We start from the raw sequence: 24,363 nt of genomic DNA, 5'->3' as shown, positions 1-24,363 counted from the left end.
CCTTCGTGCTGAAGCTTCAGGAAAGCGTGGGTCTGTGAGAAACCAACAGGAACAACTGCCGTGGCACCAGCTTCGTTCTTTGAGAAAGGTACGGTGTCCTGTTTGAGGAATTTTGGGTGAAATCCCTATATCTCTACTTTAAGGCTCGTCCTTACTTTTCCCTCCTTCTTATAACTTTTGCTTCTCAACATTGACAATGTCAAAGTACTCTAGGCAACGTTGAATCTCGAACTGTCCGATTGTGTGATCCTCGACAGCAGGCACCCGGTGTCATTTGACTTTGACTCCGGCCCCTTGACTCTTGAATTCCTGTCTGTGTGTTCTTCGATTCTGTCTGCCTAAGCAACATATTGCCTGTGATTTTTTGCCCCCAACACTCTCTGGGTGCTAAGTGTGTTTTTTACCCCGGTAGCATTTCTTGCCGCGGATACGCGTTTATCTAGTAGACCGAACTGTCAAAAAGTGATCGAAGTTGTATTCACAGTACCGTGTTCTGTTTCATAACACCGGTCCATTCAAACACAGGGTACTTACCTCGAATAATACTGTACAAAGTGAATTGGTTAGTTGTAGTATATTTTACGTGTGGTTTTTGAGTTAATAGAAGTGTCGTGTTAATAAATGGTTTAAAAATAAATGTAGTTATCATTTTTACCTGAAACCTTGAGTCTGTGTTTGCTTGAGTCACAGTAATTGTGGTCCCTTTGTGTAATCTCTGCTACTGCTCATATACTCTTGAGAATAAGCCTGGCTGCTCCGCTACTGCTTTATTTTTGCATTTATTTATTTTTATTTTGCTACCACTATAACCTAGTAGTACAGGCTTGTACCAAAGGTAAAATTTGTATTGCCACCTGTAGTCTTAATTGTGTGTAGTGGTCCCTAAGGGCACTGCATGGAATTCTGCCTAAAACAGGCCAGGCTTCTTAACATGCCTTTTGATGGCTCGAGGCTGTTTGGTAGTAAGGCTGATGAGAGCCTAGAAAAACTAAAGACCTCAAAAGCGGCAGCTAAATCCCTTAGTGCCTCCATGCGACAACCTCAGAAACCCCATTCGGGCTCATCTTCCTGGAGGGGTCGTCCTTTTCGGTACTACTCTTCTTTTGGTAGAAGAAGAGGACAGGGTTTTCAAAAGGGCAAAAGAAATGTCACTCGTGGTGGACGAGGAAAGACTACAAAGCCATCTTTAGGAACGGCATATTTACCCTCAGCCGCTCCTGCAGCCGCCTCCAAATCACTCTGAGGCCTTATCATACAATACACCAGTGGGAGGCAGAATCTCTCAGCATCTGAAGGAATGGCGGGGCATTACTTCAGATGCGTGGGCACTGGAAACAGTAGCTCAAAGTTACTGCCTTCCCTTCCTAAAAAGGCCTCACGATCATCCACCGGGAGCCAACTCGACCAAAATTCCAGACCCGCTCCTTTTGCAGGAAATTTTAACCCTGCTAGAGAAAGGTGCAATAGAACATGGACCTAGGGCGGAGAGGAACAAGGGTTCACCTTATTTTCTCATCCCAAAGAAGGACGGAGGATTGAGACCCATCTTGGACAAGCTCAAGATGGTAACCCTTTCTCAGATCCTTCAGGTTCTTCAACTCCAAGACTGGTTGGTATCATTGGACCTTCAGGATGCTTACTTTCATGTGCCAATCCATCCCAAGCACAGAAAGTACCTGAGGTTCGCAAATTGGTGGTTCTCACTAACAGTTTCGAGTTCTGCCATTCGGGCGAACCTCCGCCCCGAGGGTTTTCACCAAGCTGATGGTGGTAGTGGCAGCGAGTCTCAGGAGAGGGGGGGATTCACGTCTACCCCTACCTGGGTGACTGGTTGATCAGAGCACGTTCTCCCGAACAAGCTCAAAAACATCTGTCGATCACCTGTCACTTCCTTCACAATCTGGGCTTCGCCCTCAATTTCAAGAAGTCCCACATGATACCATCCCAAAAACTCCAGTTTATCAGAGCAGTCTTGGACACTTCCTCGGGCAAAGCCTCGCCTCCCGAGATAAGAGCTCTCCAGATTCTGCAGATGGTAACAACATTCCAGAAAGGCCAGGATCTGCCGACCTTCGATTTTCTGAGGTTGCTCGGCCTCATGACAACCTGCAATTTCCTGGTGCCAGAGGCCAGATTGAGAATGAGATCCCTTCAATGGGCCCTTAGTGGTCCCAGTTCTCGGGGAGTATGTCGGATCTTCTGCAAGTCCCGAGCGCAGTTGCTCAGGATCTACTATGGTGGGCTTGCAACGACAACATCCTTAAAGGGGAATCTTTTTGGCAACCATGGCCTGAGATAACAGTAGTAACGGATGCCTCACTCATGGGGTGGGCGGGCTCATACCAACGATCTGACAATCAGTGGTCGTTGGTCTCCATCGGAGTCCGAACTACACATCAACCTGTTGGAGCTGAGGGCAATCAGACTAGCGCTGAAGGCCTTCCTGCCCTCTGTACAAGGAAAGAATGTCCTGATAATGATGGACAACAGTGTCCATGTACTACCTCAACAAAAGAGGAGGCGTAGGATCACTACCACTGTGCAGAGAAGCAGTGGATCTCTGGTTCTCCAGCATGGGGTCTGGCATGGATTCACATGCTCATGAATATTCCCTGTCGTCAGGCTGGGAATCCTCGGTAAAGAAAAAACCAGTATCAGTTTCGTTTCTGATCTGTCTTTCGTAGTAACAACCAATCACTGGTCTCTGCGTCATACTGACCACAGCCAATGACTGCCCTCTACCTAAGCACCGCCTCTGGCAGCCATCTTCAGATTTTTACCGCACGTTCATGTGTTGGGATCCTCGTGCTATTGCTCTCGAGCGTTAGTGCTATTTTTTCACGTTTTTTCTCAAAAACTTCGTTTTTTCGGTCAAAAGAGCCTCAAGCTCCATCGACTCACTATCCGATCAACGGGGACCCGTGTCGGATTCGTCTACGCCCCTCAAGGGTGAAGATTCGTCGAGCTGCGCTTTTGGAGGACTCCAGAAGTTTCTCAGGCCCGGTCATGGCCCAGGAGAAGGGAAGCTCGACGCCCGGAAAGCTGTTCAGGGTCTGCCCTGGATGCCAGCTGCAGAACGTCTTCAAGGAGGACGAACACTCCTTTTGTCTCTACTGCCTACATGAGGACAAGACGCACGTGGAGAAGGACTGTGCGTTTTGCGGCAACATGTCGGAGCGGACCATGAAGGACCGCCATCAACGTCTCGCCAACTGGCTAGAAGGGAAGAGCCCGTCCGGCGAGAAGAAGAAGAAATCTGAGCGGTCTTCTAAGTCCTTTGAGGACGCCCCGGCGACGGGGGTCCAACATAAGGCCAAGCACCGCGAGTCCGCTGGCACCGGGAGCGCCGAACGGTCGGGCTCTACGGGCGCCAGGCAGGGCACACCCTCCCCGGCACCATCAACCACGAGCCAACGCTCTGGGTCGGGTAAGAGGAAGGCCGAGCACCCGGCGAAGCTCCTGGAGAGGCCCCGGTCGAGCTCGAAGGCCCCATCGGAGGGGGAGCGAGGCGGTGTCCCCCCCCTCAAGGATAAGGCGGTGAGCGCACCTAAGGTGGTGAAGGCCTTAATCCATCCGGCCAAGCCCTTTATCGAAACTGTCGCGGCGGCCCTGGCTCAGCCTGTGCAGGCTGCACCAGTGGTGGCGACCTCGGGGCTCAGAGTCTCCCTGCCACCTCGGAGGGAGTCATCTTTTGTGCCCATCGATAGGACCCCCGTGAAATCCCCCGTGGGGAAGAAAAAGGGGGGGCAGGGCGTCGTCGTAGATTCGGCCTCAACCTCGGAGGAGGAGCTGGTCGAAGTCTTAAGCCACGGCCTCGGCGTGGAAGAAGACCGACCCGTCGGGATGGATCCCGACGCAGGTGGCGACGACATCGTCGAGGGTACCGACGGGGCCCCTGATCGCCCGTCGTATTCCCCTCGGCGGCCATTTTGTTGGCTATACAGTCCTTATGCTCAGAGATAAGGACGAGACTACCGTTGCCGACGGAACCTCTCCCGTCGGGGGACCCAGAACCGGGACCTTCTGGTGTTCCCCCTACCAAGAAAAGAAGGATCCACCCTCCGCCTCCTTTTCAGCCGTCGCGCCCCTTCCAGCCCTCCTCCCCGTCCACCCGAGGGGATGATACGGGGACTGACACGGCAGCGACGGGTACGGACGACGAGGTATACGACGAGGATGTACCGTCGTCGCCTCCCACCAGGGCTTCTCCGCCCGACGAGATTGGATCGTTCCACTCCATGATCTCCAGGGCATCCGAGCTTTTTCAACTCTGCCCTGAGGAGAAGAAGAAGGAAGGTTTCCTTTATCAGCGGCGCGAGGCCAAGAGGAAGACGGTCCTCTCAGTGCCTCTATTGGACGACATTTGGGATGAGGGCCTCACCCTCCTCAAGAACCCTTCCACGACGCCAGCTAGAAGAGACCGGTACGAGAAGAAGTACCGGGTCCCGGACACGGCCCCCCTGTGCCTCCGGGCGCAGCCTACCCCGGACTCCGTCGTCTCCGCGGCGGCCAGGAAGAAAGCGGGGGGGGGTGCGGCCTCCACATCGACTTCCCCACCGGACGGTGAGGGAAAGAAATTGGACGCTATGGGACGCAGAGTCATCTCGTCGGCAGCGACGACGATTAAAGCGGCCAACGCCTTGGCTATCGTGGCCCGCTACGACAGGGAGCTCTGGTACAAACTGGCTCCCCTGCTGGACTTCCTGCCGGACGACAAGAGGACAGAGGCCCTGGAGATCCTGCAGGAAGGTGAGGTGGCTTCGGACCATGCCATTACCGTTGCGACGGACATCGCCGACACTGGGTTCCGCCAGTTGGGCAACGGCGTTTGCCTTAGGCGGCGTGGATGGCTCAAGGCTACGGACTTCCGTCAAGACGTTCAGACCAGAGTCCTGGACATGCCCTTCGATGGGAACAACCTGTTTGGCAAAACAGTGGACGATTCCCTTCAGGCCATTAAAGCGGACACTGAGACGGCCCGGGCCCTGGGAGTTCTGCAGCAACGACGGACGCCCTTTCGGAGCAGCGGAGGCAAGGGCGCCTCCAAAGGTTCCGGCGGCGGTTTCTCCACCTACCGTCAAGCGGCCCGCTCGTCGTCTCAGGAGGCCTACAGAGGACGAGGCAAGTCTGGCGGACTCCGCCGTCGTCGCCAAGGAGGTCAAGGCGGCAAAGCCTCGTCCAAGCAGGATTGAACCGACCGTGGGGTCGGGCCCCCACCGAAGCACCCCGGTGGGAGGCCGGCTGGCGAGCTTCGTCAGCGTGTGGGAGTCCATCTCCACCGACCGTTGGGTGCTGGACGCCTTGGCCCGGGGCCACGCGCTCGAGTTTCAAAGAAGGTGTCCACGCGTCCCCCCCGTGGCCAGGAAAGAACTTCACGTCCCTCAACTTCTCCTGGAGGTAAAGGCGATGCTCAGGAAGGGCGCCATCGAACTCGTCCCAAAGAGGCTTCGGGGCTCCGGAGTGTACTCGAGATACTTCCTCGTGAAGAAGAAGACGGGGGGATGGCGCCCCATCCTGGACCTGCGACGTCTGAACAAGTTCATCAAGGCGCAAAAGTTCCGGATGGTCACCCTCCAGCACGTCCTGGGTCAGCTGGAGGAAGGAGACTTCCTGTCGTCGTTGGATTTGGAGGATGCCTACTTCCATATTCCCATCCTAAAGGGGCACCGAAAATTCCTCAGGTTTGTGGTCCAAGGGCGTCATTACCAGTTCAAAGCCCTCCCCTTCGGTCTACGGTCGGCACCCAGGGTGTTCACCAAGTGCTTCGCACCGGTGGCGGCGCAGCTGTGCCGCGAGGGGATCCACGTCTACCCCTACCTGGACGACTGGCTCATCCGAGCCAAGACGAGGGAGCTCGCCGTGGTTCACACGGCAAGGACCGTCCAACTTCTCACGGACCTGGGATTCTCCGTGAACTACGCCAAAACCCACCTGGTACCCGCGCAAGACGCTCTGTTTCTGGGAGCGAGGCTCAACACAGTGTCCCTTCTGGCCTCCCCGTCGGAGGAGAGGACCAGGACCATCCTGGGCAAGGTGCAACGGATGTTGGTGGCCGACGCGGCCAAGGTGAGGTCCATCAAGTCCCTCCTCGGAATGATGTCTTCCTGCATCTACCTCATTCCCATGTGCAGGCTCCGGATGCGCCCGTTGCAGGAGTTCCTGGACGCGCGCTGGATCCAAACGACGGGCAGCTTCGAGGAAAGGATCACACTCGACGAGAGTTTCCGACGAGCGATCCGGTGGTGGGACACCCGCGCGCATCTGACGGCGGGCATGGACTTCCAGACCCCAGCCCACCAGGAGACAGTGACCACGGATGCCTCCCTGGAAGGGTGGGGAGCGCACACCGAAAATCTGCACGCAAGGGGCCTTTGGCTCCCGACGGAGAAATCCTTACATATCAACGTCCTGGAGCTCCGTGCAGTGTTTTGGGCCCTCAGGTCCTTCCTTCCGTCCCTCAAGGGCAAGGTGGTGAGGATCTTCACCGACAACACCACCACCATGTTTTACATCAGAAAACAGGGCGGAACCAGGTCCCCAGCACTGTCCAAGGAGGTGCAGGACCTGTGGCATTGGGCAGTCGCCCAAGGGATGTTTCTGGTGCCGTTTCATCTGGCAGGGATAAAAAACACCATCGCCGACTCACTCAGCAGGGAGCTGCGCTCGTGCCACGAGTGGGAACTACGGCAGGATCTAGTGGATCGCCTCTTCCGACGGTGGGGCACACCCCAGATCGACCTGTTCGCGACGGCGACGAACTCCAAGTGCCGGAGGTTCGCCAGCAGGTTTCCCCAGGCGAGGAGCATGGGCGATGCTTTCTCGTTCCCCTGGGAGGGCCTGTTCCTCTACGCGTTCCCTCCTTTGCCACTGCTAATCTGGCTCGTCAACCAGCTCAAGAGGTCACGGTGCAGGATGATCCTCGTCGCACCTGCGTGGCCGAGGCAGATTTGGTTCCCGGACCTTCTGGACTTGTCAGCGTCCCCGCCAATCAAGCTGCCGGTGGACGCGGATCTGCTCTCCAGGGAAGGAGGCGCCATCCTCCACCACGACCCGAAATCGCTGAACTTGCAGGCCTGGCTCCTGCAGCGCTAGAGTTTGGAGGATACGACATACCGGCCGACTGCAGAGAGGTTCTTGCAAAGGCCAGGGCGTCCTCGACTCTTAAATGCTACGGACACAAATGGAAGAGGTTCTCTGTCTGGTGCCACGCACAGAAGATTAACCCTCTACGGATTACGGCTCCCCAAGTTCTGCCGTACCTGCTGACGCTGGCCAAAGCTGGACTGGCACACGCGTCCATCAAGATTCATCTGGCTGCGATCTCCCGATACACCAGGACCACGGGACGGACGTCCTTGTGGTCTCATCGTCTGGTGAAAGAGTTCATGAAGGGACTGTTCAGATCGTTCCCGCCGGTGAAGGCTCCGGCCCCGGCGTGGGAGCTCAACGTGGTGCTGACCAAGCTCATGGGACCTCCGTTCGAGCCTCTGCACTCGGCCCCGTTGAAGTTTCTGTCGTGGAAGACAGCGTTTCTTGTGGCCATCACCTCCGCACGTCGGGTGGGAGAGATCCAGGCCCTTTCCTGCAAGGCCCCGTACTTGACTTTTCACGACACGAGGGTGGTGCTCAGGACGCACCCCTCCTTCATGCCCAAGGTACCGTCGGACTTCCATCTCAACGAACCATTGGTGTTGCCTGTATTCTTCCCGTCACCTTCGTCGCCGGCTGAGAGGACTTTGCACTCGCTGGATGTGGCTAGAGCGCTTAAGTTCTACGTGGACCGCACGAAGTGTTTTCGGAAGACGTCACAACTCTTTGTGAACTTTGGACCTGTCAATCAGGGGAAGGCTCTCTCGAAGGCTTCCATTTCCAGATGGCTCTCCGGCTGTATCATGTACTGTCATCGGTTGGCAAACCGACCGCTGCCCGGCCGTCCGAGAGCCCATTCCACCAGAGCGATTGCAGCTACCACGGCGTTCCTTTCTGGTGTGCCCCTGCTGGACATATGCAGGGCTGCTACCTGGAGGTCGACGCACACCTTCACGAAGTTCTACTGCGTCGATCGGGATTCCAGGGAGGAGTCCAGGGTCGGCCAAGCAGTGCTGCGCAACCTGTTCGCCTGAGGTGAGCCTGGTGAGGAGGTAAGATGCTTAATGTTGAGTTTGATGCAATGCTTAATGTTGAGCCTTTGCCACCTCCCGTGGTTGTGCATGTGTGTACTGCTATGTATTCTTTATTCATGAGCATGTGAATCCATGCCAGACCCCATGCTGGAGAAGGAACAAGTTACTTACCTGTAACTGTTGTTCTCCAGCATGGGTCTGGCATGGATTCACATGCGAACCCTCCCGCCTACCCCTCTGCGGCTCTTCACTTGGTCATACTGCCACTTCACGTGCTTCCAAATCTGAAGATGGCTGCCAGAGGCGGTGCTTAGGTAGAGGGCAGTCATTGGCTGTGGTCAGTATGACGCAGAGACCAGTGATTGGTTGTTACTACGAAAGACAGATCAGAAACGAAACTGATACTGGTTTTTTCTTTACCGAGGATTCCCAGCCTGACGACGGGGAATATTCATGAGCATGTGAATCCATGCCAGACCCATGCTGGAGAACAACAGTTAAAGGTAAGTAACTTGTTCCTTCTGGGCAATACGGGAAGGAATCTCTCTATTGGCAGTTCACCTAGCCGTAGAGCAGAACACGGCGGCAGACGCGCTGAGCAGGCAGAGCACAGTCTCCCACGAGTGGGAGATAGCTCAGGAAGTCCTTCTGGAGATTTTCACCCTTTGGGGAACCCCTCAAGTGGATCTGTTCGCGACCGAGGTAAACCGGAAGTGCGAACAGTATTGCTCAAGGGAATTTCCCCAGAGAGGAGCTCTAGGAGACGTGTTCGTAGTGGACTGGGATTTCCCCCTACTGTACGTGTTTCCTCCAGTCCCCATTATTCCTCAAGTAATCAGGAGGTTGAGAAAGTTCAGGAAAACCATGATCCTAATTGCCCCGGATTGGGCCAGGAGGACGTGGTACCCGGACCTTCTGGACATGTCCATCTGCCCTCCAATACGTCTTTCACAAAGAGGAACGTCGGATTCTCCATCCAGAGGTCAAGACACTCAACCTTCACGCATGGTTTCTGAGAGGTTGAGATACAAGGATTGGGATCTTCCGGATGACGTTATGGAGATTTTGCTTTCAACCAGAAGGCCAGCAACAAAATCTTTGTACCGATGTTGTTGGAACAAGTTCAGTAACTGGTGCAAAGATAAGGATGTGGGCCCTTTTCAATGTGGCACCCCAATGGTGCTTTCTTTCCTATTGTATCTAGCCAATCTGGGGCTCCAGATCAAAACAGTTAAAGGATATCTTGCTGCGCTGTCCGTTTTCAAGCGCTCCTCGGAAGAGGTTTCTTACTTCAAAATTCCATTAATCATTCAGTTCCTGAAAGGACTTACCAATGTATATCCACCAGTACCGTTTCATGTCCCAACTTGGGATTTAAACCTAGTTCTTACATTTCTAACTTGTATACCATTTGAGCGCCTCCACTCCTGTCCATTGAGGCTTGAAACACTAAAAACTGTCCTTCTTGTAGCATTAACATCAGCCCGCAGGATTAGTGAACTACAGGCTCTCTCATGTAAACCTGCATATGCCACATTTTACAAGGACAAGGTAGTTCTTAAGGTAAACCATATTTCTTACCAAAAGTAGTTTCTGACTTCCATTTGTCACAAAAAATCATTTTACCAACATTCTATCCTCCTCCTTATTTGGGTAAAGAAGAGGAGAGACTGCATAGACTGGACCCCAAAAGGGCCCTCAGTTTTTACATTTCAAGAATGTCAAAATTACGTCAAGATGACCAACTCTTTGTGGGTTACACAGGTCGTAAATTGGGATTGGCAGTGACAAAACAAACTACATCCCGCTGGATCATTCTAGCTATATTTGAATGTTATAGATTAGCATGAAAGGACCCACCGGATGGGCTACGGGCCCATTCCACTAGGCTACTTCTGCGGCTTTGAAGGGGGGTGTCCCTGTAAAAGACATTTACTCAGCTGCAACATGGTCAACAATGCATACCTTCATCAAACATTACTGCTTAGATGCCTCCTCCTCCAATGAGGGTTTATTTGCCAGGGCGGTACTTTATTCCGTCCATGAAAACAATAACTAGTACTCCCACCTCCAAATTGATCACTGCTATGGGAGTCTATCATAAGATGAGGAATACGTGGGAGGGCACAATCCATTCGAAGAACAAGTTACTTACCAACTGTAACGTTCTTTCGACTGGATGTTCCTCCCACGTATTCCTCATCGACCCTCCCAGCCTACCCCGCAGTACAGTTCACGTTTTCTTACACTTTCCTCTCACGATGGGCCTATCAGTCACAGGACACGCCTGGGTGTTCCACGAGTATTTCCTCGAAAAAACAGAACTGAAGCCAACGGGCGCAGCTCGAGCTATTTATACCAGCAGTGACGTTGACACAGAACAGAGCCCGTCGAGGGACAATCAACGCCATGACCTCGAGTACAGCGCCCTCTGCCGAAATTTCTTTTCCAAAGCAGCGAAGCTGGTGATAATGAATATCACAAGATGACGAATAAGTGGGAGGAAAATCCAGTCGAAAGAACGTTACAGTTGGTAAGTAACTTGTTCTTTAGCCCTAAAGCACACTCCACACATGGTATAAGGACTACATTAGAATTCATTGTAAACATGCCACTGGAGGTGATCTGCAGAGCAGCCACTTGAAGTTCAGTGCACACTTTCACACAACATTATTGTGTTAGCACATACACTAGAAATGACTCACTGGTTGGGACAGACAGTGTTAAAACATTTGTCTGTTTCTTCTATAAACCCACCTCCTTCTGGTACTGCTTGCTAGTCTATGCAAAGCATGTGATTCTAAGCAGATCCACAAGCCTCAGAAGACAAACATTACATTCCTGTAATCATCTTTCTGATACTTGTCGCCCCAAAAAAGTGACCCACCCCTTGCCTCACGACCCTTGACCTCTGATGGCCTCACCGGGAGTGATGTCATTTGACCCCACCCCAAAGTGACATCCCGGGAAGTGATGAAACACGACCTTTCACCCCTTGACAAAACAGGAAGTGTCATCAAATAGCATTGTTCCTAAGTACATTAAATTACTGTGAATCCAAGCAGACGTCCAAGGCCAAATAATATGTTATTATAGCACTTACCCGTAAGCTCTTTTTTAATAGAACAAATGTGCATTCAATATAACCCAACCTGTGTTGGTACTCATGTATCGACCTAAGAAGGAAGAAAGGATTTTTGGAAGAAAAAAAAATAGAATTTTTTTTTTTTTTCCAATTTTTTTTTCTTCCAAACCGGCCCAGGCATGGCTAGACACCAGTCCCCAGGGATCATTTTTACCTGGCCATGGTCCGAAAGGCAGATGGGCCAATCCGACCCTGTGTATCTTCTTAGATTCACACGCGCCCACCCATCCTCTCCTGGTTGGGAGTAGAAGGCACCATAGACAATCTGTTTTATTTGAGGGTTTTCAACACAATTCTTCACATTCAAATTTAACTATACTCTCCATGCAACCTCAAGTCAGAAAAATACCAATCTGAGGACCTCAACATGTGAGGGATAATTGGTACAGTACACATCACAGTACGTTCAGTATTACATAAATGTCCAGTAGACATCCCTTTTTTATATGAAAAATAAATCCTGTAATACTCTGCTCCATCCACTAGAACACAAGAGCTAACGAAAGAGAGTTTCCACGACCAAGGAGAATGACTTCCATCCCATGGGTGCAAGCCTCTCAAAAACAAATGTCTGTTCCATACAGATGTGTAAAAGGGATAGGAGAATGACTGCCTTATCCTATCTTTCAGACACAAAGTTCTTAGGCTGTTTTTAAGGTTTGCGTAACCTCAGCTGACTCATCAGCTCATACAAAGGGTTATTCTCGGCTTGGTTTCTGCACCAGTTGTTCTACCATTAGGACAGGGTAGATGCTCCCCGATCCCTTTAGGTTCTTTCAGTTCAGTGGTCTCACTGAACTGTCTCGGTAGTTCTCCCACTGGTTCACATTCCTGCCAGCTTCAAACTTCACTTCTCACATTTTCCCTGGCTCCCTCCCGGACTTTCAACTGTTCCTATTACCATCCTCTTTGGGAACGTTTCACTGGTCTTGCCGGGAACCGTGTCTAGGCGATCCTCTCCTTCTCTTGACTCCTTTCTCACAGTTCCCCTGGCTCCCTCCCAGACTTTCAACAGTTCCCGTTACCTTCCTCTTGGGAAAAAATGTGCTGGTTCTGCTTGGGACCGTGCTTAGAACTCTCACATTCTTCTGTTTCCACCACGTTGGGCCACTTGGCTTGGTTGCCCAATAGCGTTGCTGGCTCTAGCGTAAGTTCCGGACTTTATCTATTCAGTCTACTTCGCATCTGTTCGCTGCCACAGCTTTGCAGTAGGCTCTTGTCAGCGGTCTCAGCGCTGTTTTCAGACCACCCAATCCACCCATCAGAGGTCACGCCACCACTTCTCCGTCTCACTACTACTCTCTTGCTGGTCTCCGGCCGAATGTCGAGATGCTTTCCGGGCATCCCACTGTAGATATGCCACTCTTATTTCAGAGCGTTCCTGTAGATTCACAAAGCACGGTCTTCTCAGTGGGCTCTTCGCTCGCTGGGCTCTTCTCTCGACTTCTCTCGACTTCTGCGCAGTACACCAGAGAACAGAACTGCTTCTTCCTACGTTACTCTATACTCAATTTTTACTGTTTGGTTTAAATATCCAGGTCGGCCACAGCGTAACGTCAGTGCAATTCACAACAGGTGGTTGCGTGTTCCTCGTGTTTTGCTGTGGCTTTCTTAATTAATCATATGCCCTGTCCCCTTTCCTCCATTATTGAGGGCATCCCCCAACATGGGGACGTTACCGGAACCTTTGGCAGCAGAAAGATGAGCTTCCACTTTAAATTTAGCATAGTGTGTGGGGGAATGCTCTTCATCTCAGTCCCTTTTTCTGCCTGGATGGTGTTGGACCGGGCAGCTAGGCGCAGGAACTTTTTCAACTTTCCACGTGCTCCACGTTCTTTTGTTTTTTGATAATTTTCACCTCCCTTCGGTGCCTTGGCTCCCCTAGTGCATGTCAGCTGCAGGATGCTTCATGAGATGCGCATGAGAGGCTCCTCAAGGTCCTCATCAAGGAGGTGACTCTGAGCGCTCCTTCCCTGGGTCCTTTTCCGGCCCCGCGGGAGTACCCGTGCTGCAGCCTGTTCCTCCTCTAGTCCAGGCCCTGTCAGTGCTTCCGAGCGCTCCTTCTCCTGTACCACCAACGCCTCCTCCTCCCTTTGTGTGCTGACCGGGGGGGGGAGGGCACCCTCCGGCTCCTATGATCCAGGATCCGGCTTCCCCTCTGTCTGAAAATGCAGCGATGCACATTCCAAAGAGCCTTCAGTGTCTGTGAAGGCATTTCTCAATCGTCTTGAGGGACTTGCAGAGGAATTTGTGGGTTCCCCAGCCAGAGCAGGACCCCCAGGAGTCAGGGGTGTGTTGGCAGAGGTTCTGGCCTGGCACGCCATGAGCCGTTCACGTATTCCTTTCCAGAAAGATGTCCTGTTGGTGGCTAGAAAGGTCTGCGAGAAGCCCTGGGCCTACACCCAAATGAACAAGAAATTGGATAGCCATTTTAGTCTTTTGGATGGAGAGTGAGTCCCCTTGTCCTCCCACCCTCCACTGCACTCTTCAGTGGTGGTGGTGGTGGCTTCCTTGTATTCCAAGCCATCATTGTCGACATCCAGGGCAGGGGCTGCCTCCAGTTCCAAGGATGACGAGGCTCTATTTTGCAAAGCGTTATCTTAAAGCTGGTGTGCACTTATGGCAGGCCAGCGCTGATGCCCTCCTAGATGCCGCGAACCAGAGGCTGTGGCAGGAGATCCGGGAGTTCCTGCCTTACCTCCCCCTGTAGATACATGCCTTCTTTAAGGCCGGTCTGGTGGAGGCCCGTACCGTTGCTTATGACCTCATGGAGTCTTTGTTATTCCACATAGACACAGCCAGGAGATGGCTGTGTCTGGGTGTCGAGATTAAATGGACGGCATGGATGCATGCCACAAAATTCTCCCCGGATGTGCAGGAGAGGATCCTGGATCTTCCTTTTGAGGGTACAGATCTTTTTCATTCGTATGACGAGCTGGCGAAAAGAAGACCTCCATGCAGACCGATAAGTCCTTTGCCATCCTGACCAAACCAGGGCAAAAGTCCTTACCTCAGACCTAGGGCAGGACTGATTTCAAACCCAGCGCTTTCAGCGGCTTCAAGGGGTTTAGCAACCGCGGTGCTCGGCGGCCAGACAGGTCACCCAGCGACCACAGGAGGAATCCACAGAGGTAATTGTGGGGCTTTTTCCGCACCCCCCCCTTACTCTGCTCCCGCCTCAGACACCAAAAAGCAATTACGTAATGGTCAGGGAACACACCTCGTCAGTAGGTGGCCGGCTGGCTCTCTTCACGGACAGCTGGAAGCATTGTTTCAAGAGTCCTTGGGTTCTTTCGATAGTCTCCACAGGCTTCAGTCTTCCTCTTCCTTTTCCTCTACCACCTTCTCCTCCCCTGTTTCAACTTGAGTCTCTGGCGCTGTGGTGGGAGATCCTCTTCTCTTTTGGACATGCAGGCAGAGGAATCCGGTTCCTCAGTCCCGACAGAGGCTCCGGCTTCTACTCTGATTTTTGCGGTACCCAAGAACATCCAGGCTGGCCTGAGGGGTATTCCTGGACAAGTCATTCCTCAGCCTATCTTTACCACTCAAACGTTTAAAGATGATCATGCCAGCACACATAGCCAACAGTTTGTTGCGCAGGGGACTGGATGTGTTCCCTAGACCTCAAGGATGCCTACCTTCATGTCCCCATCTACCAGCCGCATCGGAAAGTTCTACGGTTCAAGATTGTCGTACCACTTCCAGCACAAGCTGCTGACCTTCGGCCTCAATTTGGCCCCTTGTGTGTGCACAAAATCCATGAATGCAGTGGCTGGTCTCCTCCCCCTGGAGGGCCATCACTTATACCCTTATTTGCACTACTGGCTAGTGAGGGCCAGTTCGCCCGAAGGGGCGGTGCACTCCTGTCAACGGCTGGCGGATGTTCTTCACCAACTGGGGTTCTCCCTGTACCGGTGGAAGTCGCAGTTGACTCCCGCTCAGCACCTGTTTTTCCTTGGGGTGCGCTGGGACACACCGTGCAGTGGGTGTTGCCCATGTCGGAGAGGCTCTTGTTCTCCAGCAAGTCGTGGGCACTTCCTGGCCAATTCGACCACCTCTGCATGGTGGTTCCAGCACCTTCTGAGCCTGATGGCATCTTGCATACTCACAGTTCGACACGCTCGCCTCAAGATGAGGCGTCTCCAGCTCCACCTGGCTGGCAACTGGGACCAGGAAACTGGGTCGCAGTCGGCCAGAATCCCTATTCCTCTGTCCCTCCTGCTGAATCTTCAGTGGTGGCTGTTGGACTTAAATGTGCCAGTGGGAGCCCCCTTGACCCTGCCGGAGCCCACCCATCCCAGCTGTGGTGGTCATGACAGATTCCTTCCTCTTGGGCTGGGGGGCTACTTGATTCATGGTACATGGTCCACGACAGAGGCTCTCCTGCATATCAATCTGCTGGAGCTCAGGGCCTTTCTACTGCTCATCAGGGACAAGGTGGTTCTGGTTAGGACCGACAATTCAACAACTATGTTCTACCTGAACAAGCAGGGTGGCACCCATTCACCCCTCCTGTGCATGGAGGCGGTATCAATTTGCGGATGGGCCTTGTTGTAGGGGATATGGATCTCCTCAGTCCATCTCCTGGGGACAGCAACGCGGAAGCAGACCAGCTCAGCCGCTTGAAATTCAACACCTACAAATGGGAGTTGCACACCAGCTGTTTGTTGCCGCTGTTCCAGAGCTGCAGGTTTCTGGATCTGGACTTGTTTGCATCCCCTCTGAATTCCAAGTGCCCCCAGTTTGCTTCTTGGGCAGGACGGGGTCAGGAGTCTTTGGAGGATACGTTCCAGCTCTGCTGGCACGGCCGCAGGTGTTATGCGTTTCCTCCTCCTCTGTTGCTCCAGTGGACCCTCTGCAAATTCCGAGCCTGGGTGGGCTGCAGCCTCATTCTGATAACGCCTTAGTGGCCTAGTTCCCAGCTCTGCTTCAGATGTGCTCCAAGGGGCCTGTCCATCTCCCGATCCCCAGCAGGGGCTTCCTAATGCAGCAGGGCGGGGCAGTGGAGCATCCAGGCCCAGCCAGGCTGTCCCTCGTGACCTGGTCCCAGTTCTCGGGTGACAACTGGGAAAACATACAGGAGGCCACAAGGCTGTCTACGTGCTCGCAGTGCAAGAGCAAGTTGACCAGGTTCTGCCACTGGGCTCAGGACAAGGGTCTGGAACCTCTTATCTGCTGCCTGGACTGCATGCTGGTTTTTTCTGCACATCTGACCCTTCCAGGCTTTCCGTTCGATACCTGCCTCACCTATTTGGCAGCTATTGGGCCTGCAAGAATTCCAGAGCACATATTTCCATGGCCAACCCAGTGGTTATGGCTCACCTCAATGGGTTGTACAGGCTTTTTCTTCCAGTTCATAGGTCGCACCCGGTCTGGGACCTCCACATGGTTCTTGCGGCTTTGCAGCTTAAGCTCTACGAGTCGATGACCTTGGTGGACATCAGGCTAGTGACACTCGAGGCAATGCTTTTAGTGACGCTCACGTTGCCGTGAAGGGTCAGTGAGCTACAGGTTCTGTCATCGTGCAAGTCTTTCACCACTTTTCATAATGACAAGGTCATCTTGCGCACTCATCCAAACTTGCCCAAGGTGAAATATGCCTGCCAGTGTTCTTTCCGAACCCTTAATCTGAGATGGAAAGTGCTTTGCATTCCTTGGACCTGAAGAGAGTGCTAAAGTTCCATCTCTCCTGGACAAAACCCTTCAGGAAGCATTGTTTATCACCTTTGGGGGCTTGTCTCCTGGCACCCAGGCTTCCAAATCTACTGCCTGTTGGATGGTCCAGGCTATTTCAGAGGCGTATTTGGCCACGGTAATTCGGTTCCCGCAGGGACCCATGCCCATGCGGTCAGAGCAAAGGCTGCAGTGGTTGCCTTTCAGAGACTTGCTTCTTGGGAAGTCATCAGCAGGGCAGTTACTTGGGCCACTCCGTCTACTTTCTGTAAGCACTATTCTCTCGATTCTAGCTCCAGGCGGGATGCTGAGTTGAGTCAGCCGGTTCTGAAGAACCTTTTTGCTGCTTCCTAGATATGAAACAGGTGCTCCAAGCTCCACCCTATGGTCTTGTTCAGTGGAATCAACCACAATGATGCAGGAAAGGGGACTGGACATATGAGTAATTGTTACTCACTGTAGTGACTAAAGTACTCATAGTTCTTAGTTCCCTTTCCTCCATACGTCCCACCCACCTTCCCCTGCTTGTATTCCAGGGGCTAAAATATTCAGCATAGCCAGGTTTTAAAGCGTCATATGTGTTAAAAAGGGACTGAGGAGAGACGTCGGAGGGCAGGGTCTCGGAGCTGTTCCCATGCCCGGTCCACGCCCCTCACGCTATGCTAAATTTAAAGGGGAAGCTCATTTTTTCACTGCCAAACGTTCTGATACTGTCCCCATGTTGGGTGACGCCCCTAAGGATGGAGGAAAGGTGACTACGGACTATGAGTACTCTAGGCACTACATTGAGCAACTTTGATTTCTTCTTCATCGCAGTCTTGTCAACAAAATTCATTGTCTATCCTCCCTTATTGCTATTCTTTCTAGGAATGGTAAAGGAAAGGCCATCATTACCTAACTGGTCTATCTTGGATTTCTGAACATCAGGAGTAACACACTTGGCAACAAGGACATGGCAACAGTATACGTTGGCACTTTCAGAAGAACACTTCACCGATTGTATAGGCTTTGTGCGTCTCAAGGGGTAAAGAGTAAGGAAGAGCCATTATGGGACATGTGTCTTATCCCTAGAAGGATTTGGTGCATGCGTCACCCTATGGGGTTGTGGGTAAAAGAGGGTTTGCCTCTGATTCAGCCCTTGTCTCTAGGAGGGGAGTTCCTAGGGGTGTTTCACATGGGGAGGGTCACTATCGGTTAGCGTCCGCACCACCCCAGCCTCAAGGAAAGGGGCTCCACTCTGGGGAGACGTGACAAGTGTAGGTGAATCATCACAGTATGTAATGTTTGCAATAGTGTATCTAGATGTATACACTATCGCTCTGGTGCTTTCATAGATCTTCTGCCCATGACCCTATGCTTTGCGATTTATGACTGCCCAGTCAAAATTCTTGATTACACCCACTGCCTCTGGTCAGCGCTTTGAAATCATACCAGTTTATACACAGCACTTTACAAATGCACAATAACATAGCGTAACATGTAATTAACAAGAAAATTGAACTAAATTCATTAAATTATGCCACCACTAATTGTAATACGAAGTGTCTGCTGCTACGCCTATAAAATTACTTTATGTATTTGAAACTAACCTAGGTGGACTCAGAAAAGTGGCAACAGCCTGTCGTTCTTCGAACATGGACATTGGAATCGCCTCACAACTACGGAAACAATTGCCATGATGTGACAGTATTATTTTGTCCTGGGGCAACATATTTTGAGGTGGAGTTTGATGAAAGGTGTGAAACAGAAAAGAGGTAATTTTGTTAAATCCTTAATATTAATTAAATGGCTGTGCCTCAAATTGTTCTACAGCATATGTTTGCATGCTTTGCATTTGTGTGCTAACAGGGTCATTTTAAGCAATCTTAATACCTGTTCTGTTCATGCCTTTATATTATCACTGCATCGAGAAAACTACCTCTAAACTCACAAGTGTCATTTCAATATATATTGTCTACTTTAACACGAGGCTCTAGAATTTCACAGTGGTTTCTAAGCAGATGTTTGCATTTCTGTAACATTTAAGATCTCTTTACTTCTATCCAATGATGTACTCTCTATGGATCAGCACTCAGATAATTCTCTTCCAATGTGGAGCCCCTTGATACTGTGCATGGAAACTGTTGCCGTCTCCTCTTCCTTGTTCACTGTGTGACACAACAGGGTGGAATCTGCGGCGGTGCATTCTTGTACATGAGAATGTCCATAATACATTATCGTCAAAAGAGTAGTTAACACTAAGAGGATTTCTCAGGATAAATTATAAAAAAAATATTAATTATATAAAGTGTTATTAAAAAGCATTCTCTGTAATGCAATGATGCTGCATAAAACATTTTGCTGCCCGCTGCAGCTTCGTCAAGGTTTGTTTCTGCCTCCGTTACCTTAATTTAAAGCCATGCTAATTCAAGTCACATAAGAAATGTTCCTGTGGTTGACATCTTAGCCTACCTCTTTCCATTTGAAATGGCTAACACATTGGATCACACTGTATATCACAAAATGACAGCCATTTTGCGTTTTTCATTTTGTGGCTCCTCTTATTATAATTATCATGGCATGAAAAATTCAAGATAACCGCTGAAAATAAAATGAACAGTGGGGGCATGGCCTGGCAGGAGCTTGATGGAGACGTGATTCTCAAGCACTGCAAGAAAAGTTGAAGCAGTTGAGGAACCATGTGGGGAATCACAGCCCCGGTCATAATTCACTTATCAACAATGAGGGCTGATAAACCGAGCCGTCTAATGTCCCTGAAGTTGTGTCCTGGATCCCTCAAGATGCTATGCAGCAAAAACACTAGCAGGGGAAGAGCGCCAGGCATTCTAGTGAAAAACATAATGCAGTGTGTGGTGGGTGTAGCGCGTGAGGAAGACCCATGCCTTCCTTGCAGGCAGGGTGAAGGAAAACTTCAACAAAGAACCAGATGGTGAGTCGCAGCCCAGTCACAATCTGATTACTAACAGCCGGGCCCAGCAAACAGACCTGTCTAACATCCCTGAAGCCGCAACTTAGACACCCTGAGATGGCGGACCCCAGCTATGCAGAGGAGAAATTAGTGGAGGAAGAGTGTTGGGCGCACTAGTGAAGAAGGCTACATCGAGAGTAGCGGGGGGAGCGTGTGGCGAGAGTGTAGAATGTGCCAAAATAGCAGAAGACTGAACCAAGCAGTGAAGGAGAAGCAGGCAGCCTGGTAGGTGAAGAAACACCAGCAACACTTCTCAAACAGCCCACACTCTATAACTTTCAGAGCTTAAGGCACGTGAGGCCCCAGTGGTCTAGAGAGGAGGTTGGGAGCCTATTCGCCTGCAAGGGTGTGCTGGATGCCACACTTCTCATTAAACTGACTGGAGTGTTTGAGGATTCGCCAACCACAGAAGTGAATGTGAATTATCAGCACGCAGTGGAGAAGGCTCCTAGACACGAGGCCACAGGGTGAAAATGAGGTCCCCTTTGAGTTATAGTTGGCGAGAGGGGCCCCATTTAGAATATGGCTAAGGGCGTGGAACAACTCTGGACAAAGCACAGATGCCTGTTGAATATTGGAGTCACACAAATACAATGTGGGGTATTTAAGGTGCGTGGATTGAGCACGAGTGAGGTGTGGATCCCCACTCTAGCCTCTGACAAAAAGCCACCGGATAACCTCCAGTAGGGGGAGGGGGGATCATCTCTCGGAGGGCATTCAAGCGGCCACTTGCACTCACACCAGTAACGGAGAGTATATCTCCCAGTGCAGAAGAAGCACTGTAGAACCTCACTATGCGTCTGAGTAAATCGAAAGAGAATAAGAAGTCGTCTTATGCTAGGGATGTTATAACCCGTAAAAGCGACCACCACAGGCCTAATGCATCTACATCTGCAGCATCTATAACTTCAAATCAGGGAGATGACTCTCAACCAGCAACTAAGGGGGATATAGCCAGACTGTTCTGACGCTTGATATGGCAGCAATGATGCAAGAGCTGAAAGGTACCTTTTTGTGAGGTTAATCAAACTGTTCAGGCGGTAGAGCAACGACTGGGGGAACTGGAAGCAGCATTGTACCAACAGACCAATTATCAGTGTAGTTTAGAACAGAGAGTCTACGAGCTGGAAAATCAATATCGCCACAAAAGGATAAACTGAAAGACCGTGAGAATTAATCACAGAGGAACAAAATCAGGTTTCAGGGAATCCTTAAAGACATCCTTAGCCAGGATTTTGAGGAATAGATCAGAGGCCTATTCGCTGAGTTCCTAGGAGACACACCAGGGGTCAACCTGACTTTGGAGTGTTCCCATAGGGTGTTCATGTGCTTTCAGCAGCAGAAGGGCCTCCTACCAGATGTGCTGACTAGATTGCACTTTTCAAGTCAAAGGATCTTATTCTTCAGAAAACTATCTCATAGAATGGTATTCCCTTTAGAGTGGCCACAATTACATTTTTCAAAGATCTAGCCCAGTCTACTAGCCTAAAATGTTGGCAAATGAAACCACTTACAAACTGGCTGCAGCAGAAAGCTATTACCTATTGATGGGGAAATCCCTTGAAAATAATATTTACTCACGAAGGAGTCAAACACCAATTTTCCTTTCTTTGAGCAGCCGTAGATGTGCTTAAAATTCCCCAAACAGAGATCCAGTTATCAGAGCCAGGAAACCCGCCATTCTCAAAGTCTGAATGTACTCTGGCCGGATCCATAATACCGAGACAACATAACCTCTGCAGACCTTCAATGGGCAGGCAAGAAAAAGATAGTCTTCACTGCCACTACTTGAACAACAGGTGTTTGGAGGTGTTGGACTTCCCCGTTAAGCGGTTCCAAGAGGGTTCAGTATGGTTAAAATGTCATCAGGGTGAAGTTATGATGGTTAATACAGCTGAGTTTTCATATCTATATAATAGAAACGTACAATAGTTTTGCAATTGCATCAGGAGCATGCATAGGTATTTTACCTAATGATTCCCCATAACAGGGTTTTTGTATCATATGTACAAAAGCATTATTTGTTTTATAGACTAAAATATTTAATAATGACAATGATACAAACCTGTTTTGTATGGGCAAACGAGTCTGAGCGCAAAGTCCGGACAAGTGTCTCCCTATATTCAAACTGGTTAGATAGTGCTCAAGATGGAGGAGGGAATCAATATGGGTTCTGTAGGGTAAGATGAACCGCGACAAAATCCAGTCGTTATGGGAAGTCATTGGATATTCGGGCTCAAGGGTTTGGTTATGTCTACCCAGCCTCGCTGACTGGATCAAACCTTCCCCCTCAGATGCATAGAGGCTGGAACTTTACATCTATGAAATGCATTGGGCCAGCTGTAAATGGCAGAGCTTAATATAATTTCCCTGAATGTTAAAGGCCTAATCTTCCAAGTGAAAAGAAAGAATGTCCTTACTAAGCTATTGAAATTGGGAGCAGACATAGCGTTGTTCCATGAGACTCCTCTCCTCAGATCAGAATGGCAGAGACCTAAATCTGTGTGGTTCCCACATACATTTTTTGCTTCATCCCAAGTTAAAACAGCAGTAGTAGCAATCCTAATTAATAATTAGACTTGGTTGAGTCTCCCGGGGGCCATCCACCCAAGAACAGGTCAATGGGCCATGTTCGTGCCGGCGGAGGGACTCCCAGAACTACCCTTGTTTTGCATATTAAGTAACATTGGGTCTCACCCTAAATTACTAGGAGAATCCAGACCGGGACCCCTTGCTCACTGTTCTTAGAGAGGCACAGCTCCACCCCACTGATGAGGCCCTACTAATCCAAAGCACGTGTCTGGGGTTGCTATTGGTACTCTTGTTCAGAGAAGAATTGCCTAGTATTTCGGTGCTGGACTGCCCCTGGACAGGACAAAGACTGATAAGCAGAGATGTATCTCCTCTGTGAAAGGGACAGTGAGCTAAAGACTTGGTTGAGGCTCTCACGGGGGCCATCCACCCAAGAATAGTTAAATGGGCCATGTTCGTGCCGGTAGAGGGACTCTCAGAACCCCCATTATTTTGCTAATTAATACAGTTGATTTAAAATAAAAGTAGCTGAAATCAAGGATAATCAATGCAGATTTCTGGGAATTAATATAAGCTCTGGTGGATCTATCTATTTCTTCAATGTATGGCCCTAACCAGCAGCACAACAGCTTCTATGCCAGAATGTTCCCACTTATCAACCCCGTTCAGGAGGAGATTTAAATGTAGTATTAAACGCAGAATTAGATCCTGGTCCAACAATCCACAGGAAACGCATGTCCCTACGTCCCTCCCTCCCTCCCTCCAACAAGCTATTTCGGAGTTTCTTCTGATCGATGTGTGATGACACTTTAACCGCTTTCGAAAGATTGTACGAATATTTCACACGTTCACCACAGTTATTCAAGGCTAAATTACATGTTGATAACAAACTCGCTATTATCCTCTCCTACCCCCCAACTGAGCTCAACAGTCTCAGATCATTCACCAATTTCGATGCAATGGATGCTGAATAATAAACCCGCTCATTGATGAACTCTCTGACGAACTAACGATCCCTGCTTACGGAGCCGATCTACCGGTCCCCAATCTATGTGAAAATCGCCCAATATTTGCTGGATGATATTAATGCTGAAACATCAGTAGAAACCATATGGGAGGCCTTTAAAGCTACCGTCTGGGGTGTAGGGGGAATGGGAGACTTTTCAACTTTGCCCCAGCAAGAACATTTTTATTTTACAGCGCATAGAATTGAGATGGAGAAAAGGGTACATACATTAGAAACCCAATCTAACGTAGTTGGCTCGCGGAAACGTTATAGGCAGTTACAAACCGCCAGAGCGGAGATGAAAGAGTAATGGGCCTCAGACATCTCTCATAAACTATTGAAAATGAAACAATATTATTTCAGCACTTCAAATAACGCCTTGCATCAGCCTATAAACTAAAAGCCCAACTATCCAGAAACATGGTAGTGGACCTATAGGGTAGGGATGTTCAGTTACACAGCATAGAACCCACTACATTGCAGATCCACTCACATTATTACTCCAAATTGTTCATGGTACAACAGTTAGATGTGAATGAACAAGACGCTTTTATTTAGGCAGAAAACCTCCCAGAATTATCGGAGGCTGGAGTCCAGTCAGCCCAGGTTGCATTTTCAATCTTTTGTCCTGTTGTCTATAGTTTTTTTTAATGAAAAGCCCTGGCTAAGATAATTTCACTTTTGGAAGACCAGCGATTTAGCCTTGATAAGGCAGTAGTGCAGGCTGAGTTAAACCAACCCACAGCCCAGCGGCCTCTTTCTGGTGACAGCAATGGTGAATGCATTTGATATATTGGACATCAGGGACAAGAATCTGATCGGATTGGCACTTGACCTTTTTAACAGGGCATCAACCTCTGTGCGATTATTGGAGACTAGCTCTGTCATCATGCCCCCTGGGTCTAATAAATGGCAT

At 50.3% G+C, this 24,363-nt stretch overlaps 1 protein-coding gene across 3 annotated transcripts in view; it reads left to right on the top strand.

The window, feature by feature from the left end:
* ZZEF1 (zinc finger ZZ-type and EF-hand domain containing 1) overlaps window positions 1-24,363 on the top strand; it is a 3,309,810-nt gene that overhangs the window by 1,150,590 nt on the left and 2,134,857 nt on the right. For all 3 annotated transcript variants that reach the window (XM_069614719.1, XM_069614718.1, XM_069614717.1), the window contains exon 22: window positions 18,535-18,695. In XM_069614719.1, the coding sequence (XP_069470820.1) occupies window positions 18,535-18,695 (161 nt within the window). The remainder of the gene's footprint in view (window positions 1-18,534; window positions 18,696-24,363) is intronic.

Source organism: Ambystoma mexicanum, chromosome 9, assembly GCF_040938575.1.
Source record: "Ambystoma mexicanum isolate Mex_15411 chromosome 9, UKY_AmexF1_1, whole genome shotgun sequence".
Lineage (NCBI taxonomy): Eukaryota > Metazoa > Chordata > Amphibia > Caudata > Ambystomatidae > Ambystoma > Ambystoma mexicanum.
The sequence above is the reverse complement of the archived record's forward strand: the minus strand, read 5'-3'. Positions and strand labels throughout refer to the sequence as shown.